General features: G+C 42.9%; 1 protein-coding gene across 3 annotated transcripts in view; it reads right to left on the bottom strand.

The window, feature by feature from the left end:
• Positions 1 to 673: 673 nt before the first annotated feature.
• Positions 674 to 10,967, bottom strand: part of Cdk8 (cyclin dependent kinase 8) — a 68,099-nt gene continuing 57,805 nt past the window's right edge. For 2 of the 3 annotated variants that reach the window (XM_045155129.1, XM_004659971.2), the window contains exons 10-13: positions 7,007 to 7,104; positions 4,413 to 4,491; positions 4,132 to 4,290; positions 674 to 1,959 (exon numbers count right to left, since the gene is read on the bottom strand). In XM_045155129.1, the coding sequence (XP_045011064.1) occupies positions 1,834 to 1,959; positions 4,132 to 4,290; positions 4,413 to 4,491; positions 7,007 to 7,104 (462 nt within the window). In that variant the 3' untranslated portion in view covers positions 674 to 1,833. The remainder of the gene's footprint in view (positions 1,960 to 4,131; positions 4,291 to 4,412; positions 4,492 to 7,006; positions 7,105 to 10,967) is intronic. The other variant, XM_004659972.2, reaches the window with a different exon arrangement.

Raw genomic sequence — 10,967 nt, 5'->3', positions numbered from 1 at the left:
TGGGGTGAAAAGACATCACATGGGAATATAAATTCAGCTCTTAAAAACTACCCTAATTACTGTCTAGCTGTATCAGTATAATGATTCCTCCATTTTTAAAATGTTTTTACAGGGATGAGTTAAGATTTTAAGAAAAGATAAATCAGTTTTAAAGTCTGTATCTAGCCGGGTGTGGTGGCACACCCCTTTAATCCCAAGCACATGGGAGGCAGAGGTGGGAGGATTGCTGTGAGTTCGAGACCACCCTGAGACTACATGGTGAATTCCAGGTCAGCCTGGGCTAGAGTGAGACTCTACCTCAAAATAACAAAACAAAATGAACAAAAAACAAAAGTCTATGTCTTGTCTTCAGGAGGAAAAAGAATTACTTGGGATAAAGGAGTCAAACCCTTCCTGGCAAAACAGGTTAAGCATTCTTCCGGGAATTAAAGGGTCATTACCCCTTTTCAGTTAAAGAAGTGCCTGCGTGTCACGTCTTACAGTACAACACCCAATGGAGTAGAAGAAAGAATCCATAGCTAAGACTAAGTTATTACCCCATTATAGAGGTACAGCTCAAAGATATTATTAATGAAAATGACTGAAGAGATTTATTCAAAGTCCACTTGTTCAGATACATTTCAAAGTTGAACCCAAAAGTCCTTTGTATATACAAAATATAAATGACTCCATATTTTGATTTATGAAAAATAAATTTATTACATAACAGCTTGTTTTTAACAATGTTCAATTAATTTTTTATTCAGAATACTTGTGTCATTCATGTAAAATAGTTTGATACAGTACATTGTATGTTATAGGGTTTTTTCCCTCAAAAATTCTAAGGCTCTCCTACTCCTTCTCCTCTGCTGAAGTAAGGGCACCCTAAGTAACGTGCGGACAAGTTTTAAGAAAGAAAGTTGACGGAACAAAATTTTAATAGCACTACACTAACCAACTTTAAAATCAGGACCAAAAAAAAATCTGAATTGGATGCCGCACCTTTTTAAGGAATTTATCATTCATGCTTTCTTCACCTTAAAGCATGCTCACAAATCAGCAACACCAACAGGAAAAATAAACACCGTCTATGACAATCATTCTAGGTTGTTTGCTGAACCAAACGGGTTTATATCAATGACAACATATTTAATTACTCTCAAATAGCAGCTTTAATACCAGTCAAGTCATAGATTAAAAATAAAAACAAACTTGTAAGTCTGAAATTAATCTTTGGGAGTTTTGAAACCTTTCAGTAAAAACTATGTGTTTTTTTTTTTTTTTTTTGTACTTAAAAAAAAATCCAAGCAATATTCTTGGTCAAAAAACACTGATTAATGTAGAAAATGAATCAGGCCACTGATAAGACACTAAAAAGGAAGGTGTACCAAATAATCTTTGAGTTTCAGTTATTCTGTTGAGCTAACATAAACTGTATGTTTCAAGTACCAGTTCAACTTTGTGTCTGTCTGTACTACTGGTTGGATGGGGGTGCTGCACTGGAAGTCAGCACGCGGAGGACAGATGCTCGCCCCAGGACATCTCCCAGCGTCACTGCTACAGACTGTCACTGAGAGATGCACTGGTTAGTCTGAGCCGTGTCTAGTGAACGAGGGAAGCAGCGAGTCCACGACACACACTGTGCCAGCACTTTCTTCTCAAGTCTAACTCCAACATGAGGGACGACTTGGAAGCTACTATCCCAATCTGTGACAGCTGGTGGCACACAGCTGCTGGACATTTTGAAGATGTGGGGGTACAGTACATTCTCACCGCCACACCAGGTTCCCGCAGCAAGCTGCACATCAGCCCTGCAGCATTAGCAACAGTGCATCGACAGTGTTCCGTCGCAGCTCAGTACCGATGAGTCTGGTGTGAGTACTGTGGAGGCTGCTGGGAGGTAGCTGAGTATCCCATGCTGCTCTGGGGCTGCGATGTGCTTGGTCCAGGGTTGGGATAGGCGGCATGTGGATTGGAACGCTGGGAAGAAGATGAGGGAGAAATGTGATTTGTAATGAAAAAAAAAATGAAATACTTTCACAACTTGCCTCAAAATCCTAAGTCTTTTTACATTAGCTTTTCTTAAAAAGAAAAAGTAGTGCATAAAAACCACTACCACGCCATGCAAGCACATCCACTCCTCCTACAATAAGCTCCTCTGCATGCCTTGTACTCACTTGACAAATACTGTGTACGCTATTAGCTCTCAAGACAAATACTGTAACAGATTAAACATAATTTATTACTTCTCTCTTCTAATGCATAGTTACTGAGTTATATAATTTAAAATTCTGCCAATCTTGGCAAAAACAGTATTTTAAAAGAGCAGGGGCCTGGGAGATGGCTCAGTTGGTAAAGTCCTTGCCATGCAAGCATGAGGGCCTGAGTGCGGATCCTCAGCACACACTTTGAGGCCAGGCATTGTGGCTCTTGCCTGTAGTCACAGCACTTGGGAATCAGAAACTAGAGAACCCCTGGGTTTGCTGGTTAGTTTGTTGCACAACTGGTTACAGTCCAGGTTGAGTGAAAACAAAACAAAACAAAACAAAACAAAACAAAACAAAACAAAACAAAACAAAACAAACAAACAAAACTTGTCTCAAAAAATAAGGTCAAGAGCAACTGAGAAACATTCACAATGCCAACCTCTGGCCCTTTACATGCAGATGCCCCTGCAAGCACACATACCCCAGCACACATGAAGAGGCACACACATTACATGCACATGAAAAAATGTCAACTGTAATCAGAAATACTATTTTTGTAATCACCCCTGAAAACCATGATGCAGCAAGAAGACCACCCAAGTGGCACAGCATTGGTTTCTGAGTTTCAGTGCCCACAGCAGAGCCCTCAGTGCCCCTCATGCTGCAGGAGGGCATCTCTCCTTTGAGATGGGATGGGAAGAAGATGGGGATCAGCTCCGCGGGCACTTGTCTCTAAGGACCCTGCTCAGCTAACTGGTGGAGTTGCTACAAAGGCCGGAAAGGGGTCCGCAGGAGCTAAGCTGGGGCTTTCTTTAACCCGACAAAGAGAGAGCACCCCTCCTTGAAGAGTGGCAGAGGTGGACCCTGCACTTTACCAGTTTCATGAAGTAGGTAAATAACTCTAATTGGTCAGTGTTTTGTATTCTTCCCAAACCAAAACCCAGTTTAATTGGGAAATGATAAGCTCGAAGAGAAAATTTCAAAACAGGTCTCTCCACAAAGAAATTGACAATGCCACAAGACAGGATCAGTAAACATGTCAGGGTACAACCTCTGTGGTCAGATCTAACTCTAGGGCCTGGATTTACTGCTGGCTCAATGGAAACACGCTCACCTGGAGACTCCGAAGAAATTCCCTAACCTCTGTGAGACTCAAGTTTCCTGAAATGGCAATTATGCCTCCCAGACTTATGCTCCTGGAAGGAGACCATGCGGTTTTCACTCTTCCTGCAACAGCAGTGTGCGGTGAAGCGCTCTGTGAGCCAGGCTGAAGCGTCACCGCTGGGCCCGGGAGCACGCTTGCTGCGCTGCGCCCGCTAACAACCCAGTGAGACTCACGGTGTCCTCTGCCAAGAGCTGCTATCAGGCAGGCCACTGGGCCTCACCACACAACGCCACATTTCAGTCTCCCTACCAACCCTCACCATCACTCACATTCTGTACATGAGGACACTGTTCAAAGGCACTTCGGTTCTACCTCCCCTTCCACAGTGAACACAGAAGGGCAGCCAGGTTACTTCTCAAGGTCACACTGAAGTGATGAGGCTGACACATGAAGCCTGTGCTCTTGTTTCTACTTCACATTGTTTAGAAAGAGTAGCAGCCATTCACCAAGCTCCTTCTATCTGCCAAATGCTGACTTGTCTAAGCTAAGAATAAACTCCCCAGTTACGTTTCATTTACAGATGAATAAATTAGAGGCAGGGATATGGTACAATTTGCCTCAGGCCGCACACTTCGCGAATGCTTAGCTGGACTCTCCCTGGCAGTCTGCTCAGAAGTCTGAGGCCCCCCACAAAGCACCGCCGGAGCATCTCCACACCACAGTCCCTAGCAACACATTTCCCTGCCAATACCAGGTCAGTTTTCTCAATTACATCGTACTTTCCAACACTTCCTTTGAAATACCAAAACGGAAAATCCCTGCAAAACAAACTTGACGTACCTGATAGTCTGAGGTCATGATCAGTCCACCTGAGGTAGTGGTAGGAGGAACAACCCTCACTTTTTTCAGCGGGGGCCCCTGCGCGTGGCTGCTGTCTTGGTTCCCTGGGTGGCCAGTCCCATTAGTGTGGTTAGTGCCCTGCTGCTGCTGCTGGTTCTTCTCAATTGGTTAAACAGAGAGACAAAGTTCAACTCAGAAGGCGAACAAGACACGGCCGCACTCAAAATGCCCCCGAGGCAGCGGTGAGCCAGCTGTGCGCGGGCCACTGCAGTCATACTTACTTTGTCTCCTTTGTCATCAGGCTCTTCTTCTGTTAAAAATTCTCGTTTTGGGTAAGGTATCTGACAACCAGCAAATACGCTATTCACAAGAAAAGAAGAAAGTGATTTCAGAGATGCTAACCAATGTCTCAAACCCTTTACTTAGACGGCTTTCACTTTAAATAGACTGTCTCCCAAAAGGCATGGAAACACCTTTCCTGCAAATACAGTGCAATGCATCTTCTAACCTTCTGGCTAATACAGCAGGCCATCCAAAGGCCCGTCATTGTTAGCAATAATTGATCATCAGCATTCTACCATGACTCAACTCTCTTTGCCCCAACGGAGCTCTCTTACTACAAACAAGGTATGTATCACTGTTTAAATTCAGTCTTTGGTTAACCCTCCACCAGAAGGCAGAGGAAACTAAGGACTGTGGAGGTTCATTGGGTTTCAGAAGGGAATAAAGACTAATGAGACCTGAACTAGGAGCAGTGTGTGTGCTATTCCAGTAAGGAAATTGCTACATTCTGCTCATGTCATGAGACCCTCATGAAGGTGAATTGAAAAGCACTGGACTGTTTGACAGGAAATTCAAACAGCACAGTATAGATTCTGTAGCTTCTACCAGCTCTTCTGATTCAGGTTTACAGTGAAAGAGAACAAAATGCAGAACACAAAGATGAAAAATACGAAGTATGGCACAGAATGAAATGTAAGCAAGTTTCAAGTCTCAGGGAAGGAGGCTGCAACCTTTCTGGTTGTAACTGTCAAAGAAACTCACACCATTAAAGAGAAATCTCTGCATTGGGTCAATACCTGAGGGTAAGACCCAACCCATTGAAGTCTTTTAGCTCATAAAAACTCTAGAAAGGGGCCTGAAGGAAGAATGTTGAAGGAGCTTCCTGCTTCCCACAGCCAGCAGACACTGCTACAGCTGAGACCCAAGTGAAGAGCCAAACTCCATTCTGAACTAGCAGCAGAACTTGACAGCATCATTCCTTGGTAATGGCTTTGAAGGCATGAAAGATATGAGATGCCGGGTCCTGGAGTACTGCACCATGGCTCCAGAGAGCTGCTGAAGCCTGGCAACCTGAGGCAGGGTCAAAGCCTTACAAAGAGGCCTTGTGAGGCTACTGTGTGAAGTTGGAAAGGTGAATCACAAGTTGCAATGGAGACCCCAGGATGTTGGGGATATTAGAGCCATGGGATGCCTGCTTAAAAAAAAAAAAAAAGCTATAGGCATTGAGTGGATTCAACTCATGAGGAGTTATATATGGCATAGGCTGGGGGGGGGGGGGGGGGGGCAGAACTACTTAAGCCTTTTGGAGCCCAGATCCCAGCATGCAGGGTTTGGTGTTTATCCTGCTGGGTTTCAGTCCAATCTTGTGTTATTCCTCCCTTTTGGAATGGGAGCTTAACTCTGTGCTGAAAGTACGTAACTTGTATTTTGATTTTACAAGCCTCCCAGCTGAAAGACTATCCTGAGTCATATACAAATGGGACTTTGGATTTGCACGGTGTTGGGATTGACAAAGACTACTGAGACTTCTGAAGTTGGGACAAATGCATTTTGCATCATAAGAGGACAATGGGAGCCAGGGACAAAGCATTGAGATTGGAATATAAAATGTCCCCACACTTGATCCCCAGCTGGTGACAGTTTGAGAAGTTTGCAGACCGTATGGGAGGCGGAGCCCCGCTGCAGAAAGCAGACGACTGGGACACCCTTGAAGTTCTTCAGCCCAGACTCAACATGTAAGGACTGCTCTTATCTCATGCTGCCATGCCTTTCCCACCATGGTGGGCTCCACCCTTTGTGTGGGCAAGCCAAAAATAAACTCTTTCTTCCCCTAAGTTGCTTCATAACAATGAGAAAGTAACTGATACACCCCCTTCCACATTAAACAAAAGATGAGGAGGAGAACATAAACTTATTTGGGAATGATATTCTGAATCACAAAAACTATTAACTGCAAATAGACGATAAGCAATCCTAATGAGTCTGAAATACAGTATGTAGAATCTATCTGTCAATAAATGGATTACTGCTGAAATGAATGTGTGATGGACATTTCACAAAGCAAGAAATGAATAGCAATGCTTTATTAAGTTTCTTAAGTTTATTTTTTAGTTAGCATACAGTTTTAGGTGTCACTATGGCATTTTCAAACACAAGTTGCTCTCGTGGATGCTCCTGCCTCACTCATCGCACGACCTCTTAGTCCTCTTGCGCTCTGTCCACCCTTTCTCTTCACATGTGACCTGTGTCCTTTCACCCTCCCCCACCCTCTTCCTTGTTCTCCTATCACCTGTTGTTTCTTGGTCACCATTCTACCTTTTCAGGTTTACCCATGCCCGTCCCCTTTATGTCCACACATATAAATACAGGCCAGGACCTGCATTTGGGAGAGAACATGTAGTTTTTGTGTCACCTTTCTAAATACAATTCAGTTTAGGACAATGCCTCTTAATCTCAAAGACCTTAAATGATAGATTAAGCAGCAAAGCTCAACTCTGCCTCAAAGCATTTCCTTAGGGTCCCATATAGAGTGATAAGTAAAAAGAAGATGCTTCAAAATGTCATCATGTTGGTACATTAATCAATCACTTACTCTGATGTAGGAAGCGGGTCTTCTAAGAAATAGGGATCCTGCATAGCCTGTTCTGAGGTAATTCGCTTTATTGGGTCCATAGTAAGCAACTTCTGTAGCTAAAACCATAAATTACAAAGAAAAAACTTAGTGTATTGTTTCTTACAGTTCTCTGTTAGCACAAATGAAGAAAAGGTATTTCTTAAATGAATAAGGCCATAATGTGAATGCCATTCCACCAATTAACAACGACAAATCCTAACTGTTTGTTTCAATGTAGTAATTCATATTATAGTGATTTTAGTATTCATTACCTCACTTGATTATCAGTTACAACACTTGTAACTTCTGACTCTAAACTGATGGTACCCTCACTATCTAAACTGCTTTACCCAACTTGGAACAACTAAACTTTGTATTTTTTTTTTCTTTCAAAGTAGGGACTTACTCTAGCCCAGGGTAACCTGGGATTCACTATCGTTTCAGGCTAGCCTTGAACTCACAGTGATTCTCCTACTACCTCTGCCTCCTGAGTGCTGGGATTGAAAATGTGCACCCCCATGCCTGGTGTATTTTCTATCTAAAAACGAAAAACTGTTGTAATATAAATGTACTAGATTTGGATCCAAATTAAGTCAAACTGAATTAAAACAAAAAGAAACAGTTTTTGGCCAGGTGTGGTGGCACACACCTTTAGTCCTAGCACTCTGGAAGCAGAAGTAGGCAGATCACTGTGAGTTTGAGGCCAGCCTGAGACTACATAATGAATTTCAGGTCAGCCTGGGTTAGAGTGAGACCCTATCTCAAAGCAGACAGCCAGACAAAAATCAGTTTTTCATACTAGGTAAATTTTAAGAGTTTAAGAGACACATGCAAGTGTCTACCCTACTGGATAGTACATATCACTACAGAACGTTCTGCATGGTATTGGACAATGTGTGACAGTAAAATACAACTGGAGTCTGGAAGTTACAAAAAAAAAAAAAAAGTCTGGAAGTAGACTGCTTGATTCACATCCTGATTCAATATTTATTATTAGTTGACTGACACTAGGCAAGTCATTTAACCTTCTTTGTGAAAATGGAGAATAAAAATAGTACTTATTATCATAAATGTTTTTAAATATTAATGAATATAATGTAATCAATTATAATGGTGTCTGACAAAAAACTACATAAGTACATTACAGTTATTCTTACTATACACAGAAACATACTAAGATAAAAGTTCAATACTTTTTAAAAAAATTTTTTTGGCTTATTTTTATTTATTTATTTGAGAGTGACAGACAGAGAAAGAGGCAAAGAGAGAGAGAGAATGGGCGCGCCAGGGCTTTCAGCCACTGCAGATGAATTCCAGATGCATGCGCCCCTTGTGCATCTGGCTAACATGGGTCCTGGGGAATCGGGCCTCAAACCAGGGTCCTTAGGCTTCATAGGCAAGTGCTTAACCACTAAGCCATCTCTCCAGCCCAAAAGTTCAATACTTTTTAAACAGTTAACTGAAGGCTCTGTGAGGTAGAATATTTGGTTTTTATATTTTAACTGTGGTCTCCTGGTTTATACCCTTTGGTATAATGCAGTGTCTTCAGACTTCACTGTACAGGAGAATCAAGGGAAGTACAGCTTCTTTTAAAGTATGTGTGGTATGGCCACGTGTGCATGCTGGTACGCACGTGTGCACATGCCACTGCCTCCTTGAGATGGAGCATGTCACTGAACCCGCTGCTGCTCTCCCTCACACTGGCTGATGACCAGGCCCCGGTGATTCTCTGCTCTCTACTCCCCACACGATTAGGGTTATAGGCGTGATGGTCAAACCCAGCTGTTTATGTGCATGCTGGGGGTCAAACTCATGTCCTTTAGCTAGCGCAGCAAGCACTCTTACCCACTGAGCCATCTCCCCAGGCCCAGAAGTACTTCTTTTTGTAATATATTTTATTTATTTAATTATTTGAGAGAAAGAGGGAAAAAGAGAGAGAGAATGGGCATGCCAAGGCCTCCAGCCACTGTAAATGAATTCCAGATGCATGTGCCCCCTTGTGCATCTGGCTTACATGGGTCCTGGGGAATTGAACTTGGGTCCTTTGGCTTTGCAGGCAAATGCCTTAACCGCTAAGCCATCTCTCCAGGCCCCAGATGTACTTTTTGTTTGTTTGTTTGTTTTTTTGAGGTAGGGTCTCACTCTGGTCCAGGCTGACCTGGAATTAACTCTGTAGTCTCAGGGTGGCCTTGAACTCACGGCGATCCTCCTACCTCTGCCTCCCGAGTGCTGGGATTAAAGGTGTGCGCCACCACGCCTGGCTCAGATGTACTTCTTTACACAGATTATCTGTTCTCAGAATTTCTGGTCAGTAGATATGGGTAGCAGCTTAAGGACCTGTATTTCCAGCAAGTTCCTAGGTCATGTCTGTGCTGTTGGGACTGGATCATGGGTTAAAAACCAATGAACAGGGCCGGAGAAATGGCTTAGTGGTTAAGCGCTTGCCTGTGAAGCCTAAGAACCCCGGTTCGAGGCTCGATTCCCCAGGACCCACGTTAGCCAGATGCACAAGGGGGCACACGCATCTGGAGTTCGTTTGCAGAGGCTGGAGGCCCTGGTGTGCCCACTCTCTCTCTCCTGCCTCTTTGTCTGTCACTTTCAAATAAAATAAACAAACATAAAAAAAAACAATGAACAATACCACTTAAGATATATATTAGGATACAATGAAAGTTGGTGAAAAATGACTGATTTTGGAGGATAAGAGACCAGAAAATGCAAATTTAAAAAATGCTAGAATAGCAAGATTCTCATTTTAATAACTTGATAATCCACTGCAAGTATTTTTAGAGTTGAAAGAAAATCCTGAATTTGCTTTTGAAAAATATTAGCAGTTTTGGTGGCTCATGCCTTTAATTCCAGTATTAGCAAATCCAAGGTAGGAGAACTGCTGTGGGTTCAAAGCCTGCCTAAACCACACAGTGAATGGCCAAGTCAGCCTGGGCTACAGTGAGACCCTACCTCAAAAGCAAATAAACAAATAAAAAATACTAACAGTTTTAATATGATTAAAGTAGAACTTCTGTCAGGGACCTTTTGAGATCAGTCAAAACAGAGCTGTAAGTGCTCAGAGATAAGATGACTCACAGCGTGCGTGAGGTCTCGGCACTGAGCACCACAGAACCAGAAAAGCATCAGCGTGTAAGCAACGAGGAAGGGTCAGTGGTAACGTGAGTAAGGCCATGTCAGAACTGGGAGTAGAAGTCATAAGTCATGACTTCGCTTACTGGTATTTTGTTAGAAATCAGCAAGTTGTCATCTTGAAGGATGTAACTAAACCTTGAGTTGCGAGCACCTTGAGACAAACCATTATTATATAGACATACTGTATGGTTACCAGCAGACTAAGCACTGCTTTGTGAACTGCTGTGAAGATATGAAATGTGTAACACACCCAGCACGAAGAAGACAGAGGAGGAGGAGCGGGACAGCGGAGGAGCAGGAGGAGGAGGAGGAGCGGGAGCAGAAGTAAACGTGTGCCATGTGGCTTTACTGCTAAAATGGGAGATTTAATTCTTTCAAAGTCAAAGAATATATGGGAATAATGATTAAAAGGATTTTAAGCCCTGTTACATGTTTTGTTTTTCTTTTTTGTTTTTGATGTAGGGTCTCACTCTAGCCCAGGCTGACCTTGGAATTCACTATGGAGTCTCAGGGTGGCCTTGAACTCATGGCAATCCTCCTAAATCTGCCTCCCGAGTGCTGGGATTAAAGGCGTGTGCCACCACGCCTGGCTCCTGTTACATGCTTATGACAAGTATCTTAAAAAAATAAGTGTTACAGTGTAGCAAATGACATCCACTATAAATGAAACTAGCAATAACTCAATATAAGCTCATTGTAAATTATCTTGCTGGTGCACTGGTTCATTAGATTCTTGGTAATGTGTGCACTGGTAACTGTGTCATCTCTCAGCGCACACTGTTACTGAAGGCCTTTT

The sequence above is a fragment of the Jaculus jaculus genome, chromosome 7 (genome assembly GCF_020740685.1).
Source record: "Jaculus jaculus isolate mJacJac1 chromosome 7, mJacJac1.mat.Y.cur, whole genome shotgun sequence".
In the NCBI taxonomy this organism is placed as follows: domain Eukaryota; kingdom Metazoa; phylum Chordata; class Mammalia; order Rodentia; family Dipodidae; genus Jaculus; species Jaculus jaculus.
This window is presented reverse-complemented; position numbering and strand designations above follow the sequence as displayed.